Below are 26,789 nucleotides of genomic sequence, written 5' to 3'. Positions count from 1 at the left end.
AATCCCCGTATAGACTCTAGCGCTTTGTCTCAGAGACTTGATGTAATTTTTGTGTAATCTGATTATCTACTTGTAACTAATCCTTTTTTTCATATTTCTTCAATAACAAATAATAAAATTGAAAATAGACAATGGGAATGTGTCAGAGACAAAAAACCGACCAAAATTTAAAAAAAAAAAACAGCACAAGGCCACCAATGGGTAACCTTACACTGAAAAACTGCTTTTAGATGATATGCTTTTTCAAATGTTTATATCCCTAATGAAAGTCAGTAGGTTTCTGCAAACACTCCGGCTTCCCCCGACCAATAAAAAAATGGCTTGTTTAAATTGTGTTTAAATTGAGAGTAAACTACATAGTACATTACTTTTAAAGACAGGGTCATTTAATGTTAACCATGAATACATCAAGTATCTAAATATAGAACTCTTTCGTAAGTTCCCAGTTGTTTATAATTAGTAAATACTTCCTTGTTGGGGAGAATATTCATACTGGTAATTTTATCTTAAATTTTGATCAACAGGAAGTAACGTTCTTGACATTTTTTGGATGATACTTGTGTATATGGTGTACGTAGCGTGTCCAGTTATCTATAAGTAAGTTTATTTCCGTATTTTACGAAAATCGTTCATGTTTATATTTTTTGTATTTTACATGACTTGTTATTAATTTATGAAGAAAAAGTTTGAAAGCTTTTTCAATTTATGCCGTTTTACTAAAGGAAGGCTATTAAGTTCTGTTATCCTACTTTTTTCTCCTCACTAGAAGCATGGTAATAACACCTATTTCGCTTTACAAACTTATTTGCAGAACTTTTTTTCTTGACGGGCTAGTACAGTTTGGCTGTACTCGGCGATTTTGTATTTGGTGTAGTCTGGTCGGGTTGTTGTGTCTTTGATACATTCCCCATTTCCATTCTCAATTTTATTCACTATACACCAGGAAACCCGTCCATAGTCTGGACCTTCACGGCTAGTCATTCGTCTTCTTTAGGCATGTCTTATGTTTTCCCTTTAGGGGTCCGGAACTTTTAAAGATTGTAGGACTTTCAAATGTTCTATCTTGATTACTATTCTGAACTTATAGAGCTTCACATATTATGGGTAGACTAGTCCTATATATACTATAGACCATGTGACTTAATTTGAAATTGCTGTCATGCATGTTGAACTAGACTTCGCATATTCTTTTATCTACAAATCAATGCAAATTCAGATTTTTAAAAGAGATATAAAAACTCAAGTTGAATTGATGAAGCTTGAAATACTTACGAGTATTGTATTTTAATAAGATCAATACACTTATTTATTCATTGTATTTTATACGCATAAGGAAATACACTGAAGTCAACAACAACAAACAAATGGTACATATTTAAAGGCAATGAATGCAATTTTAAATTGCATTTACGGTACCCAGCTTGAAAAACAAAAACGTCTTATTGATTTGATATACTTATTGTGAATGATGTTTCTCATCAAAACCATAAACATATGAAAAAATAACACAAAATGTTTAATTCGTAATATAGAGTTTAATTTCAAAAATCCATTTTCGTCATCATATGACAGCAATATAAATTCGACTCCTTTGTTTATAAACACGTTATATTTTTTTTCCGATTTTTCTGAATCATTTGCAACTGAACGTTTTTCATTGAAAACTTTCTTTATTTTTACTTTTAAATTGTAATGTATGATAAATTCGAGTTCAAACATGTGTGATGTGTGTATCGTTACTTTTGACGGTTAGTATAGAATGACGATCTACGGTTTTTAAAAAATATTAGAAAAAAGTCTGGTTTGGGGTTTACCGAATAAAAATAAGGAAATAAGTTAAAGCATGGACTAAAATAAACAAACAAATAATGAAAAATGAGAGCTAAATATCTAGACTAACAAATAATGGATTAACTAAAATATAGAAAATTGGCATGATAAATTAAAATTATTAAATAATGTAAGAACGCACCCCTATCCAGACCCTCAGCTATTGTATATTTATTGCATAAGTATATAAATAAAACCCGTAAAAACGTCAATGTAACTATTCAATGAGTTTTTTTTAAATTAAATATCGACAAGGTAAAATATAAGCCGCTCACTAAAGAATGACAATTGTTCATATGTTTTACAATTTTTTTCTTGATTCAAAACATTTTAGATTTGGGATTACAGTTTCTACCTGCCACCTCAAGTACAGATTTTTTTTTATAACTTCAAAAGAGACAGAATTTTAGTTCAAAAGAATATAATGAAGCAAACTAGGATATGCATGGATATAATAAAAGATGATTAAGATGCTTATTGTCCATTATATTCCCTTACAAAGAGCATTGACGGATCCGCTGAATAAGATGCTTATTGTCCATTATATTTGCTTACAAAGAGAGTTGACGGATCCGATGAATAAGATGCTAATTGTCCATTATATTCGCTTACAAAGAGCATTGACGGATCCGATGAATAAGATGCTAATTGTCCATTAAATTCGCTTACAAAGAGCATTGACGGATCCGATGAATAAGATGCTAATTGTCCATTATATTCGCTTACAAAGAGCATTGACTGATCCGATGAATAAGATGCTAATTGTCCATTATATTTGCTTACAAAGAGCATTGACGGATCCGATGAATAAGATGCTAATTGTCCATTATATTCGCTTACAAAGAGCATTGACGGATCCGATGAATAAGATGCTAATTGTCCATTAAATTCGCTTACAAAGAACATTGACGGATCCGATGAATAAGATGCTAATTGTCCATTATATTCGCTTACAAAGAGCATTGACTGATCCGATGAATAAGATGCTAATTGTCCATTATATTCGCTTACAAAGAACATTGACGGATCCGACGAATAAGATGCTAATTGTCCATTAAATTCGCTTACAAAGAACATTGACTGATCCGATGAATAAGATGCTAATTGTCCATTATATTCGCTTACAAAGAGCATTGACGGATCCGATGAATAAGATGCTAATTGTCCATTATATTCGCTTACAAAGAGCATTGACGGATCCAATGAATAAGCTGCTAATTGTCCATTATACTAGTAGTCGCTTAAAAAGAGCTTACAAAGAACATTGACCTTTTTTCACAATAAATGCATTTGAATGAAGCAAAGTGTTGGAACCCTCCTCTTTTAAAATGACTGGATGTGCCCCTGAAGAGCATAGAACAATATCAGACAAAACGATAGTAAAAAAATCATGCCTATCCAATTTCCCACTAAACACATAACGTTTAAAGAACGTTGTGGATTGGTTCCTGTAAGGTTATTTCGGACGTTAACGTTACACGAACGTTGTGAGAACGTTAAAATGAAACGTTACAATTCAACGTTCTTGGAACGTTTTGTTTTAACGTTGTGTGGAAGTTTCAGTTTGGTTGTGTTACAAGTAATACGTTGTAGAAACGTTTAATATTAGTTAATTTTTAACGTTACTTTACTAACATTCTTAAAACGTTCGAATAATGTTCCTAAATTTTTTGAAAAAAAGATCTTTCCAAAAAAAAAAATTAATCAAATTAATAGAAAAAATGCAAGCAAAATGTTTGCCGTCTTGCATGTTAATGAAACCTTTATTTTGTTTCAGAAAGTCAATGCTGAGAGTTTTTAAAATTAAAAAAAACAGCACTGTATTAAGAACAAAATATTTTTTTTATTTCTTCAACATATAGATTGCTCTATTAAAATTTAAAATTCATTATTCTCATTAATTATTATAACTTTTTTCATCCAACTTTAATTTGTGAAACATGATTATCAATTATATACAGAAGGATATTTGATACAGCCATTATGTTAATCAAGCATATTCTGATAAGGTTGACCTAAAGATTGATGTTAGGCAAATTTCAAAGATAGTTGCTATGGTAATTAAGGTTATAGGAAATCTAAGTGTAATGGGATAGTCACTTTTGAGACTATTTCCTGTCGTGTATTTGTAAGAAAGCAGTGATAACAAAGAAAACAAAAGAGAAAGAAAATCGCATCATCTAAAGAGAAAGAAACATGTAAGTTGATTGTTACTTTAAAAATTCTTATATACGTATATGATTATGAATGACAAATGATGCATTTATAACCCTTATCAATAGATAAGTGTATTTTCGAATTTTCCTTGTTACATACTGTTTCAGAATGTTGTTTAATTATTTTTAGTTCATACAAATTTAAAAGAATTGGACGAAATGCACAATAAATACTTTAAGTTAGTAACATACTAGCAATCCTTATAATGCCACATCGGATTCGAAGATTGCAAATATATATGCATAATTGAAATGTTAAATATTATAATACCGATAACGCTGTTGTATTTAGATTTGACTTCATATTTTTTTCACTAGAATTGTTTATTTAGTTAGAACATTTTTTTAAATGGTTCTGTTTCCTGTATTCATATCTACCCTCAATTTTCCGGCTAAACTTAGCTAGCACAGTGAAGTCTAATAATCTAAATGAATGTTGGAAGATGTGGTATGAGTGCCTTATCCCTATGCATATGACATCGCTTGTATAGTCTAGTTTTAAACAAGAGTCTTTTAAGATTTATTATTTTCAAAAGAAGTATACATTGAGTACTCATTTGTTCATTCTTTATTACAGGGGCAGTGAAATAATTTTTATGAAGATTTGCTACACTGGATTAGAATTAAACAAAAGACGGATTCAGAATAAGTGCCAAAAGAAAGTGTAGCAGAAAACAAAAGGAACACTCTTGTGAATACAACCCATGCTAGATTACAAAACTATGAAATAACTGTATAAACCTAATGAAGTGAAATTACAGAACTAGGAAGTAAGTGTATGAAAATGATGAAGTGAATTACAAAACAAGGAAATAATTGCATGAACCGAATGAAGTGAAATTACAGAACTAGGAAATAGCTGTATGAACCTAATGAAGTGAAATTACAAATCAAGGAAATCACTGTATGAACCTGATGAAGTGAAATTGCAGAACTAGGATATAACGGTATGAACCTGATGAAGTGAATTATATAACTAGTAAATAACTGTATGAACCTGATGAAGTGAAATTACAGAACTAGGAAAGAATTGTATGAATCCGATGAAGTGAATTAGAGAACTAGGAAGTAATTGTATGAACATGGTGAAGTGAAATTACAGAACTAGGAAATAACTGTATGAACCTGATGAAGCCACGGTGAATTACATTGACAGAAATGAAACATCATGAATACACTTTATAATTTTCATTCTAGATCTGATGTTGCAACGTTTATTTACATAAAATTCAAGTTTTAAGAATTTGCTCCTTGTCTAGATTAAATAAATTATGTATTTGTATTCATATTTTTGTATTAATTATTTAAGAAAAATAGGTAACATAGATGTGTTGATTTAATTCAATCAAATATGGGTACAAATTCCTGGAGAGAAAGATGAATTTGATTGTTATTTGCTAAAACGTCCATTGGCAAAATGTTCATGCATGTTCAGGAAGATGGAGAGAAAAACAACGTTGGGCCAATGAATGTAGATACGTTGGACCATTGTTGTGCCAACATACAAATTTGGGACTAGGCTTAATTTGGGATCCATATTGGTAACACATGATTATATTTAGGTTCCAGATTGGTTACACAAGGTTCTATAAAGGTTCCAGATTGGTTATACAAGGTTATATCAAGGTTCTAGTTTGGTTACACAAGGTTCCATCAAGGTTCCAGTTTGGTTACACAAGGTTCTATTTAGGTTCCAGGTTGGTTTTCCATAACGTTATATCATAACGTTCTTACAACGTAACTGGTAGTCCACACTTTTACGTTCCAACAATGTTAAATCACAACGTTCTCACAACGAAACAGAAACGTTCCTGAAACATTTCCTGAACGTTTTTGTGTTTTGTGGGTTAATATCTCTAGTTAATCCTCGTCCTTTGATCTCAGGGTAAAGCTGTCTCATTGGCATTCATACAACATTGCGTTACTGTTATCTATTATATATAATACACTATATAATAATCCAATATATGTCAAGCTAAAGGTTTTTTAACCAAAGTTACTAGTACAAAAATGTAAACATAAAAAAGAAGGTGTGGTATGAATACCAATAAGACAACTCTCCACAAGAGACCAAACATGACACAGAAATTAACATCTATAGGTCACAATACGGCCTTCAACAATGCGCAAAGCGCCCATACCGCAAAGTCAGCTGTTATAGGCCTCAAAATAACAAATGTAAAACAATATTACTTCAAACGAGAAAACTAACGGCTTAATTTATACGATGGTAATCAATGCAAATAAACTAGTGTTTTTTATTCACGGAATGTTCACACAAATGTTTTAAACCAGGAATGATTACAATAGTGATTTTGAACCAGGAATTATAACACTGTCTAGTGATTTTGTTTTTTAGAATGATTGCACTAGTTACTTTGAACCGAAATTTATTAGATGTATACATTGATTGAACCATAGGCTTTAAATTGTCACAAAAAAAATGGATTGCCGAAGTTTTTTTGTGCTTTTGCATTTTGGTAGACTTCGATATCTTCTATGTCAATATCCATTAATCAAACTGGTTCGAATTCCTTGAAAGCTATTCTAATTTTAACCTATGTATTTATGTAAACAATAAACCGATGATATCAAGATCAACGCTTTCAGTTTCTAACTATTTACACTGTTACATCCAATATTCTCTAGTGAAAAAACAATAACCCGGAATGAAATTACGCTTACATTCGCGGAATAGAAATTCCTTCATAATATAAGTTCCAAATGGAAACAATATTCTGGAATAATATTTCCACTGGAATAAATATTAACAGTAAATGTTTCTAAAGGAATAAGTGGAACAAATATACGTTGACAGTTGGTAACATGCATATAAAAGTGAAAGCGCCATTTATATATATAGCCTTCTTCAACTACCTTTATAAGCTTTCACACATAATTTGTATTTGCCCTTTCAATGTAGCGAATTTACAAACATGACATTTTATATGAAACGTAAACATGGTAAACAGAAGCAGATAAAAGTAATCACTACAAGTTGGGTTTATTTACATTCAGTTCAGTCCTTAGAACACCGGTATTTCCATACAAGATAAATGTTCTTTTGAGGAGCGTGACCTATACCGCCTAATTAAATCGTGATTGTCTGTTGGGTTTTTGCAATTTTCTTTATATTTAGGGAACACAATTATATAATCTGAAAGTAAGGATACTCACCAAGCTCGTATTATATACACACAATTTCGATTTGTTGTAATTCAATGAGCTTTTGTTAAGAAATTGTTTAGAATTTATAGCATTAAACGAACTTCTTCAAAGTTAAGAGAATCGGACATCTGTGACTTTTAACCGAATTTTCAAAATTGTCGAACAACATTCACATTTTTGCACTGATGAATACATGTATTTCTAAAAAGACTAAATAAAAAAATTACAGACTTGACAGACCTTATTTTCCAAAAGAAAAAAGGACTGTAAATTTTTTATGAAAATGTAGCACTGCTCTGTTTCATGCGTTACCTGCATGTGTGAAACTAAATAAAAGATTTAATTTGTTTAACATTATAAACTGGACTCATACAGCAACTTACAAATATATTGACTATATACGTTTAGAGCTGACAAACGATGTTTAAGATGTTAGATAGATAGACTCGGTATAGAAAAACGGTCATCCGTTGAATTATCCTATTTGGCAATAAAACCAAAACTATAAGGGACTATATAAGAGGGACGTCCCTTTTTACTGGTCATGATGTATAGATTCGTACACACTCCCGTTCGGACAGTAAAGGGCATTGGCTGTCAATTTATGTTCATCAATTTGACTTAAATTCTCATATTTGATTTATATCATACTAAAACGTATATCCAAGTTATACAAACTCTAAAACAAACAATCAACAAGGCATGGGCTCGATATATCATCGCTTCGTGTGTATTATAGTCTAGACGCCATCAAATTAACTATCGAGTTGACATCCGAAGACTGCCGACGGTCATACATGCGACATAAACCTAACTATAGATATAAATAAATAGCGTTCTCGAGCAATTGGATTTTCCTAGGTCTGTCTGATTTCATATTATAGTTTAAATATATTTTTTTAATCATGATCTTCATCTGTAAAAGAATGAGTTTTGTGGATCGAATCAGTCAATCAAATGATTTACCTTTGTTTCTCTTTTAATGTTGTTTAAATAACTGAACAGGTATAATAATTCATGCGTAATCCATCTCTAGCTATGGGGGCAAATTGAAGGTCACAAAAATACGGATTCATTAAGGTGGAATTTTTCACTTGCAAATGAATATTTCATCATCTAAGTTAGTTATATAAAACTAAAGGCTAAACTAATGTACAAGAAAAAAGATCAAAGAAACAAATATGTAACACAGAAACAAACGACAACCACCAAATTACAGGCTACTGACTTTCGACAAGCACATACATGCAGAATGTGGTGGGGTTTAACATGTTAGCGGATTCCAAAACGTTCCACTTACCTTGGACGGTTAACAGTTATATATATATAAGAACGAAATATAAAAATCAGTTGAAAAAGGCTTATGATATCTCATCAGATTGAAGTACGCTCAATCAATTGAAATAAAACATAATCTCTTACTTCTTCTCATAGCACACAATTGAAGAACAGTGCCATTACCAGTACAGCTTGAATAGTGGTAGGACATGCATTGTGTGCTATTTGCTTTCGTAAACCCTCCAAGTTTTACTGTGACGAATTTAGGTTACCTTTTAGAACGTTCACGCATATATCACGAACTATAATGTGCATATAATTTGGAGAATTGTGCGTGAAAAGTGTCTCAAAAAATGAAAAATCTTAGTAATTTTAAGGTTGTGTACCTAATTTTTCCTGACTGGTAACGCATTTAGCATTATTTGTCATGGATATATAGCACGTGAGCATCTTTATTGACTTCGCAGACAACACCAATTAAATATAGATTTTTTTCGCGAATAGTTTTGAACCGTGTTGATTGCTGTTTATCATAAATACTCGAATATACCACCTCTGCACGTTTGTACTTGACATTATTTTGTCTAACTCTTGAACTTCTTATGTTCATGACAATATTGGTTATTAGTCCCTTTATGTACATCCCTACCAAAGTTAACTTTAATCAGTTTAGCTTAGCTTACGGGCAAAGGGATGCTATTCAAAATCATTTATATAACAATAAGGATATGGGATCACATGCTTGTCATTATTAGCATTTGACAATATAGGGTTATTGCATGAATATTGGGGAATATTGTCCCGAGTAGAATTTTATATTGCACGAGCTTGCGAGTGCAATATATGTTCTACGAGGGACAATATTCCCCAATATTCATGCAATAACCCTTTTATTGTATAGCAATATAATATTTAATAGTAAAAATTGGTTTAAACTAGATTTTGACGTTGATGACGTCATGAACTTTTGGAGATTTATTGCACTAGTGTAATATTGGAATTTATTGCACGCTAACTTTTGGTTGCTTTCTGTGGGAAATATTATATTGCTATACAATAAAATGTTATATTCTACTCATGTGTATAAGCCAAACTTTCACTCTAATCGCCAATCTGATAAAAAAATACAGAACCTGTTCAACGCTTTCTTGACACTCTTTTCTTGTTTCTTTTCCCGTAATTATTACATTTTCCGAAGCTGTGTATATCATTAGGAATAACCAGCGGAACCATAATCGATGAGAAGTATTTATCCTGTATCTACCGTAAGCTTTGTCAGAAACTGACAATATTTCAATTATATTGGAGTACCAGAAATGTTTTTTAAAACCAAACCTGAACGTAGAGTTCTTAGATTTCTTTAATATTGTAAAATAACTAAACTTTTATTCATCAATACGGAACAACATTTTGGACTCGATGAATTTTTATTTATTTAACTGGTTAAAAATCCTTTAATATAAAAAAAAAAAAAAGAAGATGTGGTGTGATTGCCAATGAGACAACTATCCACAATAGACCAAAATGACACAAACATTAACAAGTATATAGGTCACCGTACGGCCGTTAACAATGAGCAAAGCCCATACCGCATAGTCAGCTTCATCTAAAAAAGGCCAAGATAAGACAATGTAAAACAATTCATACGAGAAAACTAACGGCCTTATTTATGTAAAAAAAATATATGTTGACTTCCATTCCTGTACATTGTTGATAAAAATTTCGAGTTTTTTTTTTTAATGTGACATTTCTAATATTAAGGTAATGCGCGCAGTTATATGATTGAATTTATAATATTAAACTGATTCTGTGTATCATTGGAGATTATTTTACTATCTTTTTTTCAAAATGCAAAACGCAAAAAAATATTTTCTCATGTAAGGAAAACAAGAACGAGAAACAAACTAGTTACGACTAAAGTTGATAATCAATTAGAAAAGTAAATCAGCAATACACAAGAAATGCTAACAGTAAGTAAGAATATGGAACTAAAACGTAAAACATATACAAGGAAGTGAGCACATCATAAAATGTATTTAAGCAAGGCAGAAGAGGGTCAAAAACCTTTTAACGAAGTGACAGAGATGTTTAAGAAAAAACAAATATGTGGTAGTTATACAAGAAGGAAGTAATTGACCGACATTAAGTAATAGATAAATCATCATGTACAAAGAACTATGTGGAACGAGTAAACTATAAACAGAGGTATAAAAGGGGGGTGCGATCACACAAAACATGTTTAAACCGCCGCATGTTTGTGCAGACCCAAAGTTAGGAACCTCCAGCCTTTGTTAGTCTTGTGTGTTGTTGGTTTTTTTTTATTTTGATTTAATTGTATGTTTCAGAGATGCGTGTGGCGTCAATTTGCGTTTCTACTCTTGGGTCTGATGGTTGTTGTCTTTTTGACATATTCCCCGTTTTATTTCTCTATTCTAAATAGTATGCATATGTGTGTAAATTCAAGCAAATCCATCGTATGCTTTACAATACAGAAAAAGGAAGCACGATACTTCCATAAGATACACTAAAAGCAAGAACCTTGTCAATACAGATTGAAGGCGATGTAAAAACAAACTTGGGATGTCTGATCAGGTTATACGAAATGTTACTACCTGCTTACCTTAATATGCATACCTCGTAATAAATGCACCCCCCCATAATGTACACTTTTCGAAACTTTTCATGGTAATGATTTTCGATTCAATATTTGTCATGCTCTTTCTCCATTCGATTGCATTCCCGCTAAACCTTAATTCATTCTATTTTCATGTTAACGTTCCTTCGTACCCCTTGATATTTCAAACTCTGTATTTCTTGTAGACAAGTAACCTGCACCACTTGTAAATTCCGTTTAGATCTTTTTTCTATTCCTTGCAATCGCACTATCTGTAGCTCTCATACGTCTTACATCTAATTACTGTAAGATATCTTTATTGAATACTTAGTTAAATCCCCCAAAATCTTCGCATATCCTATGATCATTAAAAAAAAAAACTATCCCATACATAGTACTATTTTTACACGAATAACCCACGTAAAAAATTCTTGGAAAGCTTGTCAATTCTTCCCGCAACTTTGTTTCTCGGAATGATTTAAAATAATTATGTATCAATATCAATTGAATCTGCAAAACGCGACTATATTTGTCTGAGATTGATAACTTCTTTTATATTTCAGATTGCGAACACAAAATAATGGCGGGTGCAACTAACAGGTACAAAGATGCAGCCGATGAATACGTATCACTTAGCCAGGTTTCAGGTGAGATATAAATTTGTGAAAGGTGTGAAGAAAAATATTTGTTATAGTTCATGTTCAATAATACAATGATGATGTCTAACAATGTGTGTATTTGTATTTTTTGTAAGTTAACTCTTTTTCGTTTTACATGTAATATATAACGATGCGTTGCTTCACACGAGCTCGAAATCATTTCAATAAGAAGACGTTCAATGGCATTTTTAAACACGGCCTACAATTGCAGCCGAATGCTTATTAGATTTTACTATCGATGCACCCATTAACCATTCCATTGCTTCGGTATTGATTTGATTTAAATTATTCATTTTTGTTTGTAATCAACCAATTCACAAACTTATTTATTGATACAAAAGCTAAGATTACCGCTCCCTTTAGGGCAGAGTTGATATCTTTTCCTGTATTTATGTTCCCAACCATTCCAAACTTTTACTTTGTTTATGACCTATTCCATCATTGGTTCTGTGCATGGAAATCGTATCATTAGTCGTCAAGCATAGTATTGAAGTTTACTTTAATTTGGAAGTTGATAGGTGTTTGTTTAAATGACAGTTTATTATAGAAAGAAAATGGAAAGATGATATTACTACCTAAATTGTTACTTCTCTTCGTGTGTTCTGTTTTTAATAAAAAAAAAAAATAATAAAGTAGTGCATATAATTAACCAAAAAGTAATGTTTGATGATAAAATATAGCATACACTTTGTATTCTCACAGTGAAACAAGATGAAGACGACGGTGTTCCTTTGAGACCACCAAGAAACTTGCCGAATGGGCGTGGCTCAACCAATTCACTCCCATCAAGAGTTTCATCTACATCCCAACGGTCATCGTCAAAACACAGTTCAAGCAGCTCGAATAGTTCAAGTGGCGAAGCTGTTGAAGGTAAAGAAAATGAAAAAAATAAAACTTTTAGTACAAAAAGTATGAATCTTTTAAATTGAAAAATAAAATTGAGAATGGAAATGGAAAATGTGTCAAAAAGACTAAAACCCGACCGAATAGCAGAAAACAGCCCAAGCCCACCATTGGGTATCTAACACAGCGAGAACATCCCACACCCGGAGGATGAATGTGCTTGGATGGAAACGTTTTACAACAAGTGTTACAGTATGTGAACTTTCTGACAAAGGCAAATCCTTTATATTATCAATATCTTCACAAATCTACTGCTATTGAATTTTCGTCTTCCCGATGGTTTTCTCTAAGTAAGGAGTGACCTTAACTGTTAGACCTCTCGTTAGAACTTCGGCCAGCACACAGTCAGGGAAAACCGTAATGAAAAATAAAAAATAAATTGCACCTAAACCCAAATAGAAATAACTGATTCTTAAATGACAAATTAAATTCACCAAAGCATTGTACAACTGATATGTTCCAGTTTAATAAACAAATGGAAACGCATGAAAAATGTAAAAAAACAATCATGGGTCTATCAATTCACTTATCTTCACGCGCTCCACGTGCTCTGTGATTATTTATCTATGTCTCAATCCGGTTGACTTGAACAACAAACTCGAAAGTTATTTGGCTCTTGCAATCAAAAATCAATGAATGAATATTATTTGTCGATATTTCATCATAAAATCGTACATGTAACATATAGTTAAGTATACATAGATATACAAAGATGTGGTATGAGTGTCAAGTGAGACAACTCTCCATTCTAGTCAAAATTTATATAAGTAAACCAAAATAGGATAAAGTACGTAACGGTTTCGACACAGAGCCCTGTCTCAAACCGAACAGCAAGCTTTAAATGCCCCTAACAATGACAGGTGTAAAACCATTCAAACTGGAAAATCAATCTATACATAAAACGAAAAAACGAGTAACACGTATGAAGCACGCCAACAAACGACAACCACTGATAATCAGGTTCCTGACTTAGGTGCAAACAAATGCAGCGGGTTTAAACGTTATATAGACAATAATAGTGCATTGACTTGACATATCAACGATATAAGGATGAGGCTTAAAAACGGGGAAATGCGAGGCTGAGCCGAGCATTTTCCCCGTTTCGGGCCGAATCCTTATATCGTTGATATGTCAAGTCAATGCACTATTATTGTCTTTATACTGCAATCTAAAAAAATCATTTTCAATTAATTGTTGTTTAGTGTGTTAATTCTATTTACTTGATTTAAATATTGGGGGAAATCTCCCTTTAAAAAGGCCTCATATCACACAGGCGAAGAAATATACAACACGATGAAATGTACATCATTACCTGTTGAAAACCACAATCAATGGTGATCGAATTCGTTTGTTTACAGACTAAAATATCAACAATAAACATAAAACATAATGATTTATAGGTTGCAAACAAAAAAATTAATAAGTGAAATATGTTTACCCCAAAATTGTAAAAGAAACAAGTTTGAGTCGTTAAACGCATCGTTGTTTACATTGGAAACAAGAACAGGTTGAAGAGGTCGTATGAATAATTAAATATAATTTCGACAAATTCTATTTAAATATTCATGAGGAAAAGTGATATCAGGTTAGTGACTGTATATGACATAGAAATATACGATCAACGCATTTTGACTGCTCAAATAGAACGAGTGCAGTATACATTCTAATATGACGTGCTTCTTTAGCTTTGTAAACAAACCCATGCTCTATTATCCAATAAAATTAGTTTGCACATGCGTATATTGACTACGACAGAAAAATGAATTATATCAAATTCGTATGCATTTAATGTATTTCATTAAATTAAAACACTTTCAAACACTAAAATGATACACATTTTGTTACTAAGGGAGCTACCATTTGATTTTTATGGGGGGGCTAGGATGAAAAGTTTTGTCCTGCATTTTTTTTTAGTTGTAATCTCTGTCCTGCCTTTTTATTTTTCACTCTATTTGGTCCTAGGGTTTTATTTTTTAGTTTATCCTGAATTTTTTACATAAATTGTCATCCTGTCTTTTTTTTTTTTGCAAGTGTCTCATCCTGCCTTTTTTTTTACTCAAAACTCCTGTCCTGCCTAATTTTTTTCAAATTTCATCCTAGCCCCCCTATAAAAATCAAATGGTAGCTCCCTAATACTTTTACAATCGCTCGGGCAAAAATAATCACGAATATAATGCCTATCCATGTTAAAACAACCAATAAAGTATAGCTTGCATTAATTATTTCTTAAATATGTATCAACCTTCACCCTTACCGAAAACAATAGTGTAGCAACACAAGACAGAAAGACGCAAAATATATATTTGCACGTATTGACGCAATCATGTCAATAACATTTTTTTTTTGTCAATAACATTATAATTTCAAGAAACTCTTCTTATATGACTTTTATTCATCTTCTACACAGTAGTAACTACCCGTTACACTGTGGACCATTCGACTTCTCGAAAATGCTATACTGTCCTATAATTTTCATTATACATAATCTACTAATCGCATTGAATGAAACGAGTTCTAACGATCGAGTTCGAACTGAAAAGAGAGAATATATGTCAAAACCTGTATTAAAACAGTAGACTTTACTTTACTTGATTTTATTTTGAGAATATAAAACTGTCATTACATTTTCAAATTAAAAGTGCTATTTTCCTGTGTTGTATCCTGTACTCATAACTGATCATCCATTACTCATGTCGTCAGTAAAAACTATATTTAAGGAAATTTAAAGCTTGTACCAAGTGATACTATTTAAGTGTTTTCAGTACTTTAATTTTTATCTGAATCGAAATGTGAGAAAGAAAAAACTATTTCTGTTTGTACTTAGTACTTATAGTGACTTGATAGTCTTATTTGAATGTTTATAAAATCAGCACAAACAACTTCCAGTTGATGTACTGTATTTAATGCCACTTATATATACTATATTCACGATATTTCTAAGTATAAGGGTTTATGTCAATGAGACAGCAACCACCCGATATGGAAAAAAAACGTATATCAAAAACCAACGTGTATATGAAAGATACCTAGGGGGTTCTTAAATAAGGTATATATAATGTGTGAAGCTCTAAATCGTCAAAAATTCAGAAAATATGGTAATTTTAACAGAGCCAAATATAGAGCTAACATTCATCTCAATCTCACCGAAGGACACAGTACATGTGAATTAAGTAAACATAATCACCCACGAGGATGTAAATAAAATAATTATCCACAAGGATCCATAGATATGGAAAATGAAAACCTCTTTTTTATATCTGTATCCTTCCTCATCTCGGCCATTGTTGTATATATTGATAGTTAAAGAAGACGTTAAAGATGAACACGATCTATCAAGGTATCTTTCAAACACTTATATTTAATAAGGAGGTCTTATATATCAGAAACAGTCCTTTTTGGACACCTTTTCTTTTGGGTATCAACTTCAGAATCTGTTTAATAGATATTTTTAAAAACAAACTTCCAATTTTGGTATCACATGCATTGGCGGATCCAGTAAAAAAAAAGGGGGGGGGGGGTCCGGGGGGTTGGAATCCCCTTTTTTCTGCCGATTAATGCATTTGAATAGGGACATATAGTTGGACCTCTCCCCCTTATGCTGTGTTGGGAACCCTCCTTTTTTAAAATGTCTGGATCCGCCCCTGACATAAGACCTAAAGATTGACTGCTTTGATATCAAACATTATAGTTGAGCTGTCAATACACTGAAGTGTGTGTTAGTACTAATTGCTGTCCCTGCATATTTTTTTTAAATCTGGAGACTCTTATACTTGTTATATCCGAACACATTATGCATTTCAAGGAACAGTTCAACAGTGATACTGTTTTCATATAAGTCGAACTAAAGATCAAATTTCCGCAAAAAACTTATTCAGTCCCACTCAATAAGGTTATTCACTCATAAAATATAATACGCCACCAAAATAGCTTTTTTTACCAAACAAATTGTCAAACTACGGACATGTTAACTATTATAGCTTAAAATTTTACAATCTAATCCACAGGGGCTTGTTTAGTGGGTCAGACGAGGTTTTACTGTCAATGGCGATCGCTATCCTGTATGGAAAAAAAAAGGATAGCGATCGACATTAACAGTAAAACCTCGTCTGACCCACTAAAAAGCCTCTGTGTCTAATCTATCTTGTGTGATAACATTTCATTCTACGTACTGTTTTAGAAATTACTGACAAGAACTCTTATATAGACATAGCATTTTTCATTTGGAATTCATATCTTTTATAGATCTTACATTTGAGGAGTTCCTGAAAAGGCAAGGGGTGACAAAAGCGACAATTCAACTCCTAGAGGAAGAAGAAATTGCTGACAAGGTTACTTTGGGAGCTTTATCTGAAGATGATATTAATGGACTAGGCCTGAAAGTAGGACAAAAAGCAATTCTCCGAAGTCTCACCACCAAAGCTAAAAGTCGATTACCCGGTTAGTGTTTACAAAAATGATTCATGCATGACGCACAGCTCTTGAATGCTCTTGACAATTTGTCAGTTGTATGCTTCCTTTTTTCCTATATCAACATCAGTTTTCAATATGGAAAAGAAAACACGGTCGAAATACATAATATATATATATATATACTCTGTAGCTCTCAGAGGTCAATCGAGTTCTATATTGAAGAATGTGTGATGTTTTCACAGTTGCTGAGCTATAAACCATATATATGCTGTTGTGTCTATGTAAATCGTTTTATTGAAGTCAATGTAATACATATTTTGACAAATTCATGCACACTGTTTTTGGATCTATAATAAAAATCATTCCTTTATTTTATCAGACGCACGTAACAGTGTAATACCGCCTCCTATAAGAGAAGTAAATGGAACAGGAGAGGTTGATCTACAGTGTTACTGTTTGGAGAAAGATGGCAAAGTATGGATAAGACAATATCAGTATATTATAAATATGTCTCAATATAACACGTAAACTAACCAAGGTTCCGGATGAGCCGTGTTCTAACCTTATAAATTGAGAATGGAAATTGGGAATGTGTCAAAGAGACAACAACCCGACCACAGGGCAGACAACAGCTGAAGGTCACCAATTGGTCTTCAATGCAGCGAGAAACTCCTTCACCGGAGTTGTTTATATAAATGAAACAGTATCTCGGATTTGGAAGAAATACATTTGATAAAATTTATCAAAACGAAATTTGTTTCCACTGTATAATGTAAAGACAAGGATGAGTTGTATGATTGCCTAGCGTTGATATAAACATGTATTTGTTATCGTACGCCTTTAACAATGAAAAAACTAATGACGTAAGAAGTCAGGCCTCGACATGAAACACGTTAAACAATTCAAACATTTTCATCGGGTTCATTCTGTAAGTTTTGGAAGCTAAGTGCATAAGTCTGTTTTATAGCAGAAATTAGAATAGCCAAAACTATTCAGAATATATGGATATCCAAAACTATGAAGAATATTTTGATATCCTAAAGTATGAAGAATAGATAGATATCCAAAAACTATGACGAATATACGGATATCCAAAACTATGAAGAATATATGCATATATTTAAATTCTTGATAAAAGATGGATAACCCTGAACAATCAGCTGCAAATATTGTAAAACTAATTTCCTTTCGAGTCCATAGGTTACTTGTTGCAAAACAAAGTGGGTATCCTTTTCCAACATACATATTATATAGGATTACACTCTTTTTACAGCGTGTGTACACCTTTAAGTACACGATGATATCACCAGCATGTTAGTTCAGTTCTTCGGCGTTTGGAAAAATCAATTGATATTACGAAATGTGTTTCCAATCGTGCAAGCTTTGATTCCTTGTCCAAACTTGGCATTACTTTTGGTAAATTTCTGGAGGGAGTGACGTTATTTGTCAAAGTGCATATCTACTGCAGCAGTAAAATTGGCACGTTTGATATTGGTTGAATGTAAAGAATATATTTCAAGAAAAACAATTTTAGAATACTTTTTAATTTTTAATTGTTTTAGAATATTGCAGACTTGTATAATTTGTGTTTCAGGGGAAAGTAGTTGCAGAAATAACAACGAAACATACGACCGAAGTCAATCCAATAAAAACTCGTATTCTGATATTGGTTGATACAAGCGGCAGCATGGGTATCAAAACAGGAAGACGACGGAGATATAGCAAGCTATATAGAATTAAAGGATTTGCAAAAAATATGGTGACGTCATTAGATGATGGGGATTTTGCAGGCCTTGTAACGTTTGGGGAAAATGCAGATGTATTATTGCCCATGACAGAAATTACACACGAAAGTAGGGTACGTGTTCATTTTTTTTATACATATAGTGTACAGCATACACATATGTTATAAGTTCTCATACATGGTTTTCATATTGCTGATATTTCACAGGCACTTGTCTCAGAAAAAAATTTCCTATATACCTTATTATAACTGTTATAATAAGGTATATAGGAATTTTTTTATTCTGAGACAAGTGCCTGTGTGATATTTGTAGAAATGATTACAGATTTTTCCGGATTCATGGTATCTTTTCAATCCTATTGTTTTGTTTGAAAACAATTACGGTTATAGTTTTGTATATTTTTTGTCAATCGACAGTTTAAGGACTAAAGGCTTACTGAACATAATATTTGAAGTACTGTAAAGTTTATTTTCATTAAAAATGACTTTTTTATTGCTTTTTAAAGGATCGTTTGAAATCAAAACTAGACACCTTAGACAAAAGTTTCTTGTCAACCAAGACGAATCTCAGTGCTGGTTTGTCTAAAGCGTTGGAAGTATTTAGAGATGCCAGTTCAGGGTTAGTATTTCAGTACTATTTTCAAAAAAATACTTTTTTAATAGGACTTATTTTAATCATCTTAATTTAAAGTATAAAAAGAGTTATCATGAATGTGTTGTAGTCAGTCTTTAAATAAGTAATACATGTATTTTAAAATATCCTTATTCTTCATTATTTACATTCAAGAACATACAATGCCAGATTTCGTCCACGAACAACATTTCTAAAGACCGTTATAAAGTAAAAGAAGAGCATGATTCTTATTACAAAATCATCTTAGTCTCCACCGGGACCCGAAGCCCCGACTTCTGTCAGTGTGTTACAAGGCAGTGTTAATATCGACTGATCTGAAGGAGTACATTCCTAGCGCAACTGCTTACGACTGACTAAGTATCTACCACATTCACTAAGGGAAGCAATCCCGTCACACCTTCTCGTTCTCAAGAGTATTCATACCATTATGACTCTCACACACACACCCTAGCTAGAATTCCTCATTAACCACCATCATGTTTTTTTTTAGTTGGGCGTCAATTTAACCGGAGAGCAACGATTCAACATACAAAATCATCTTTGTCTTCAACGGGTCTCAAACCCGGGACCTACGTTTTACAAGGCATCGCGGATACCGACTGAGCTAAATGTGTACTTTCCTTGCACAACTAAGTATCTTTCACATTTCTAAGAGAAGTAATCCCGTCACAATAAACTTAACTGATTAACTATTGCACATTTTTGACACCGAATCGACTTTTTTTATTCTTTCAGGAAACGTGATTTGCTTCACTATAGAAATGCTATTATAGTCTTCTCGGATGGTGAAGTGAATGCTGGAACCCAAGAACCAAGTAAACTTGTTCATGAAGTCCGAGAAAAGATTCGGCAACTTTCGTTTGGTCTCGACGAATCTCTTAACCAATGGGCTTCTATTTCTACTGTCGTGTTGGGGAAATCAGCGTCCGAGATAATGTTCTGCCTATCAAAGTTCTGCAGTAGTGATGCTTTTTATACAATAGACATGGATGTAGACAATTCAAATACTGAAACTGACCTTTTCCTTCCGGTTCTTATGAGAAAAGCGGCCGTTGCTTGGAATGTGTCTGTTTACATAGAATCGGTTAATGGTGCCGTTCTTATTAATGAGGATTGTTCTCAGGATAACAAAGTACGGACTCATGGGCAATCCTCCCGTGGTCCAAAAACTGCCAAGGCTTACTTTTATTATGACATACCAGCAGCATCAACAAGGCATATTGGTATAGGGGTTGATCTGGAGGAGGCTTTTGAAGAGGAAGTTTTGAGAGTTAAGGTGGAATATTCTGGATTTTCTGGAGAGAGGAAAACAATAATCAGGACAATAACAAAAAGTGACATTTTAAACGAAGGCAGAGTACAGGGTGGGAAAGCAATCACAGAACACTACAAGAATGATGCTCGAATGCTTTCAGAAGAAGTGTTAGGTAAAGCCGCAAAAGCTGCTCTTGACGGAAATTCGGGTGGATCAGCTGATGCCATGAGGGAGGGTCAATCAGAGCTTCAGAAACTGATGAACAGATATGGTGATATGGCAGACAAACAAGAAACTGCTCAGACAGAAATATTTGACTATGCAAAATCTTTGATGAGCAATTTTGAATGTTTACTTCAAAAAGTAAATACACCAAAAGACGAAGACACAGATGAACAAATAGAAGCAGAGAGCAGTTGGTTAAAAATAAAAGCTGTTTCGTCGGCTATATCTAGAGAAGCACCAGGCTTGGCTGAAACGGTTACGGATAGCAACATTTTGTGTCCTTTACCTGATGTCCGCAAAGTTTCTTCTACGCCAATGCGAACCGAGATGGAAAAAGTTTACAAAGAAAAGGGAGTTCGAGAGAGTTTATTTTTCGATTTTGACGGGGCAATAGATGAACTTAAAAAGAGTATTAAAAAAGACGAAGACTGAGAAATTCTTCTTTTTAAAACTTGTTCATCAGTAAGAAAAGAAATTAAAGTTCGTAGAACTAGTATCAAGTGAAATATTTAAACTTTTTCAAAACAAAAGTATAACATATGTATATACAACAGTAAATTTTTAAATGCCTAAACGCAAGAAGAAATTCAATTCAATTGAAAGTGTTTCATATAATGTTCCAATCTAGAATTCGTTTCCCTATTTACATGTTTTTTACGTACATGTAGTTGATTAATTCAAAGGAATAATAGAACTTTTGCGTGCCATCATTTTCTTGTCGCTTTTTTTTCTTTCATTTTTTACTTTGTGTGTGTGTGTGTGTTTTTATTTTGATCAATGGACAATGATAATACCTTTCACCTTTATTATGAAGTTATTATTATGAGTTGTTCTTCAATTTAGGAAAAGTAGTTTACCTAAAAAAAATAATCATGTATAGAACAATTTTGTCTTGTCACGATGATGGTGGCCATCTTGTTTTTCGGAAGTTTGTTGTTCCAATACCACAAAAAAAGGGACAATGTTAACACTGTATTGATAATTATTGGAGAGAAAAAATAAATATACATCCAGCTGGGTTTATATTTTATTCATTTTTAAAAGACCAACGAATATTTTTTAAAGTAAAAAGCTTATCCTAGTATTTACCCAAAAGAGATAATACAATAGGGTTGCATTCCTTTGATACCATCTGCATTTCTATAATTTATAAATAAAAAGTTATACTACTATGTGGTTTTACTACAACGAACTCCGGGACTGTTAATGTGACTGCTTTCCCCTAGTAAAGGTCTTGAACGCGAGAGACCAGTAAGGTTATAAAATGACAAAGGCTGTATATTGTAAATGTTTCATATGACCATTGATTATTTGACAATACATGCGTATTTCCATTATAGGAGATCGAGGTCGGAAAACTTCCGATATTACGGAAAGGGTGCTATTGTCCTTTTCTGTTCTTAATGGTGGGCGCATTTTCCACAATAACATATGTGTGTTTTGTAAATAATCGAATAAAAGAAATCATTTTACGTTGCATATTGCAACATGTACATTGTAATCTTTATTGAACTTTTTGAATTGCGCTTTTTTTTTTATTGTTTAACTAAAGCTATTAGTTTATTGCATATATATTACATACTGAATAAAGTAACACGTGTCTCTTTTAAATTTCATTTCGGTATGAAATACATATTACATGTAGAAGGTTTCTACCATGTGGATACCTTTATTTTGATATTACACTAGTTCATGTTTTGTCGCCTTTATCCTCATTTGATGTGTACAGGTTTGCATTTTAGTCTGTAAACAATATTGTGTTTTGCTTTGTACTTTATTTCTGTAGCTGTGTGTAGTGTAAGGTCGATGCTTTTTGTCTTTATTTTGATAGTTGTTGTTTAATGTTTGCGTCTTTACACTTAAATTTTATGAGCGTACTGCTTCATATTTTGATCTGTGAAATATGTTTACTTTTAGGTCGGTGCTTGTTGTCTTTTGGTGAGTCGTTTTTTTTTGTATCTTTGTGCTTTGTGTTGATTTGTTGAGGAAAGCCTATTTCAATTGATTTTTAAAGTTTGTTCGTATGTTGTTCTGATGTAGGTGAAGGGAGAAATGGGTACCCGCAAACATGTTTCTCTCCTCATTCTTTATGAGCTTTATGTCGTTGACAGCTGTCTTTCATAGTTGCTTTTCGTTTATAGGAATGTTTTGTTTCTGGTTTTACTTATTCTATAATTTGTCTTTTCTGGATTTTAAAGCTTAATCAATGGTATTGGTTTTCTAATTGTTGAAAGGCTGTATGGTGATTTATGGTTGCGTCCATTAATTTTGTCTTTGTTGTTCAATCGTTATACATTTTATATATATCTATATAGATATGAAGATGTGGTTTGAGTGCCAATGAGACAACTGTTCATCCAACTCACAATTTGTTAAAGTAGCATTGACTAGTGGATGGTAGGCTACAAACAACCAGCTTACGGAAATATTTTGTCATTTTGATAAGAATTTAAAAAATGTTGACATTTATTTAGACATTCAGAAAGGATATATATTACCCGTGTTAGATAATCGATGTCATATAGGGTCAAGATAAAATAGTTGCGGGCAATGCAATAAAAATTGTTGGTGGCATTATTGAACAATACCGTCTAGAATGAAAGAGAAATATAAAGCACATTTTGATATGATGGCATATGTATACGAAATGCATTCAACACAGATAGTTGTCATACCATCGCAGATTTATCACAAGTCTCCTAAATGCTTTTTCTGATTTTCATTTTGCACATTTGTAAAGTTTCCACTACTCGATACGAGCGAGTGCGATGAGGACAAACTCGGAAAATTTACAACTCCACTCCTTGTTTGTTCTGCCATAAACTGACGTTTTCTTCTGTCAATGGAAGACTGAAAGGCTGCGCTGATGTTTTCTTTCTCTCTTACATCGTTTAATTTAGAATTTGCCAGAGATCTGAACACATCTAATTGTTTCCATTCCATGTTTCTAATAGACTGTAACTTTTGCCTTTCAATGTTTGCAATCTTAGTTTCTAGGTGTCGTTGGTGTGTTGTTTTTCCATATAATATTGTTTGTCCAAGTTTTGATTTACTCCATTGGAGTGCTTGACATTGCTTTTGTGGCCTGCCAGTAAATTTCGTATTTTGTACTGAAATACCTGAAGCATTCGATATTCTCTGCAGTGTAGATTTTTCATTATGCTTGCTGATATCCTCTGATAAACGATCAAACACAGATGGTTTAGAATTTTCTTGATCTGAATTCATTCTGAAATGATGATTGCAATTATGAAAATTAAGGATTTATCTTCTTTTTATAAAACTAAAATAATGTACAGTTATCATTGAAAAACATTCTTAACGAAGTTGAAATAAAAAAAAAAAAACATAATTTATATAACTTGACTTGGGTATCGAAATGTATGCATCTGAACTTCTCAATACATCTATCAGTAAGACTTAGAACTGGATGACGTTATAAATTTGAACTTTCTTGGAAATTTAAACTGCTAAGAATATTTCATACAATAGAAATAGGAAGATGTGGTATGAGTGCCAATAAGACAACTCTCCATCCAAGTCACAATTTATAAAAGTTAACCATTATAGGTCAAGGTACATTGGCTCACACCGCACAGCAAGCTACAAAGGGACCCACTAGTAATATCAAAAATTACTAGTGTGAAACCACTCAAACGGGAAAACCAACGGTCTTACCTATATAAAAAAGGACTATTGTGAGTAAGATCGGTTATCAGGAATTTTATAAACCTGATGAATGAAAGTGTGACCAACATTTTATACATGACGGACAACAGGAGGGTGTTAACCCATTTACCCGTTCCATACCGTACTATAGTATGTTACAAACACTATGTGTCAATCAAAGAAGACAACAGTAAGACCTTAATTATAGGCAAACTGTAAAAATTATTATTTGATTAAATTGTGTAAGTCTTAAATTGTAATTTTGAATTTTTGTATTTTTTTTTTTTTTGTATTTTTTTCTTTTTGTTAATTCGTTTTACATTTTTATAATATTTTTTATATTTCCTTTGATTTTAAAATAACTAATGACGAGGTAATTGAAGATCAATAAGACGGCACCGTAACACTCCCAAAATACATTTTATAGTTTAAATTGTGATCTTTACAAAAGACAATGCAAACACATGTTAGAGGTCAACATACGATCTGAAACAATATACTAGTACATAAGTCAAAAGAACAGTTCTAATATGACGTCCTTATTACGCTTTGTTAACAAAGTCGTGTTTTATTGAGCACAAAAAATATGTTTGACACATGCGCACAGACTTTTTATATTAACGTTATTTCCATCGTTATCCTTTTAAATATTAACATTTAAGCAGCAAGCATAAACTTTTATTGTATATTTTTATCAAACAACATATATTCACCCTGGTCGTAGTTTTTAAACTTATCAAATATGAAATGTAATATACAAACTCCTCGGGGAGGAAACGAGAACAGCCAAACAGTCTTACGATATTTTTGTACGCTTCGACCTATAGATATATTGTATTTGTCATGTTAGAATCGAAATAATTCCTTCATGTCATGCTCTATGCTCATTTTAACATGAGTAGGCATTATATTTGACCACATTTTACACCTCGCTAACGCTCAGTGTAAAATATCGACAAATATAATGCCTACCCATGTTAAAATGAGCATAGAGCATGACATGAAGGAATTATTTCTTAATTTTAAATCTCAAAACTTTCCAACAATAGACAAATCCAAATGACATTCCAGTGTTCTTATAATAATACGAATTTTGAAAATATAGACTGGGCCAGATGACATTTGAAAGAGCTAATATGTCAACTGAGAACCAAAGAGAGGTTAAAACATGACAAATAATAACCCACTCAATTTTCGATTATTTTAAGTTTAAAATATATAATGGTGCATGAATATAACACTCGTTTCCCTTTCCTGATCAGGTATATCAAGAAATTGTATGGTTGAAATGAATAAGACTCTTTATTTTGCTTTCATTCTAACCATATTTTTTCGGCCATGTTTTGGATGTCTCCTACATTGTCTAATTTATTTCAAAGACTGACACATTAAAGTTAATAAATATATGATAACTTTGATACATAGATCGAGATTTTCTAAACAGGGGCGTCAATTCATTTACTAAAGTACTCTATTTGTTGAATCACGGGCCCTTCAAATTCACGTAAAAGCATTATGGTAAAACACTTTTTTTTTTACTTTCCCCTTGTGTTGGTTATCAAATGTAGTAACGTTATTGTTATTGGGACGGTCTGTAGACAAACCAGACTTTTTAAAATTCGTTGTTGCTGTTCGAATGTCCAATTCATTCAGAATGTTCAATAGGGATTTCTAGAGCGATGTAAAATGTCTATTTTATTTTTAATTTCTCAGATATTTCGTGAAGCAAGTCATTATAAAATCTCTCAATGGAAAAAAATGAAAAATTGAAAAATAAATATTTTTTGTCAAGATCTAATATATTTCCGACCACTTATACCACAAAAACAAGTTCTTGGATTTTTAAAGAATTATTTTAAAAATTGGGTTTCTATATTTACTAAACAGATATTTGTTAGTAAAATAATTGAATATATGACATCATATTGTGTATTTTTATCTATGATACGTTTACCCTAAAACAGATATAATAAAAAAAAAAGATAAAATAAAATGTAAAAAATATTTTAACTTACCTGAAAGTTGTCTAACAGCCAAACACCTTTGACATAATGTAAACTTTGTTGACATGTGCTAAAATACTAGGTCACAGTTTTCAAAACTTCAGACAGGATTGGATAGTGTTGATTGCAAATAGTTTAACAGTTTTTATGAAACGATTGAAAGGTTACAAATAATACCGAT

General features: G+C 32.3%; 2 protein-coding genes across 3 annotated transcripts; one reads left to right on the top strand and one right to left on the bottom strand.

The window, feature by feature from the left end:
• The first annotated feature begins 451 nt into the window (after nt 1–451).
• On the top strand, nt 452–22,547 carry LOC134721646 (uncharacterized). 2 transcript variants are annotated; one of them, XM_063584780.1, is made up of 8 exons: nt 452–597; nt 11,670–11,753; nt 12,468–12,635; nt 16,911–17,105; nt 17,458–17,552; nt 18,673–18,936; nt 19,329–19,441; nt 20,192–22,547. In XM_063584780.1, the coding sequence occupies exons 2-8, from the start codon at nt 11,687–11,689 to the stop codon at nt 21,366–21,368; spliced, it is 2,079 nt and encodes a 692-aa protein (XP_063440850.1). In that variant the 5' UTR covers nt 452–597; nt 11,670–11,686; the 3' UTR covers nt 21,369–22,547. The 2 variants fall into 2 exon arrangements, with proteins under 2 accessions (XP_063440850.1, XP_063440851.1); XM_063584781.1 differs by lacking the exons at nt 452–597; nt 11,670–11,753; nt 12,468–12,635 and adding an exon at nt 15,899–16,005.
• LOC134721647 (uncharacterized) lies at nt 22,019–26,710 on the bottom strand. The gene is made up of 2 exons (XM_063584782.1): nt 26,621–26,710; nt 22,019–24,165 (listed from the first exon to the last, which is right to left on the bottom strand). The coding sequence occupies exon 2, from the start codon at nt 24,162–24,164 to the stop codon at nt 23,625–23,627; it is 540 nt and encodes a 179-aa protein (XP_063440852.1). The 5' UTR covers nt 24,165; nt 26,621–26,710; the 3' UTR covers nt 22,019–23,624.
• Nucleotides 26,711–26,789: the final 79 nt, after the last annotated feature.

Source organism: Mytilus trossulus, chromosome 6 (genome assembly GCF_036588685.1).
Source record: "Mytilus trossulus isolate FHL-02 chromosome 6, PNRI_Mtr1.1.1.hap1, whole genome shotgun sequence".
Classification (NCBI taxonomy): domain Eukaryota; kingdom Metazoa; phylum Mollusca; class Bivalvia; order Mytilida; family Mytilidae; genus Mytilus; species Mytilus trossulus.
This window is presented reverse-complemented; position numbering and strand designations above follow the sequence as displayed.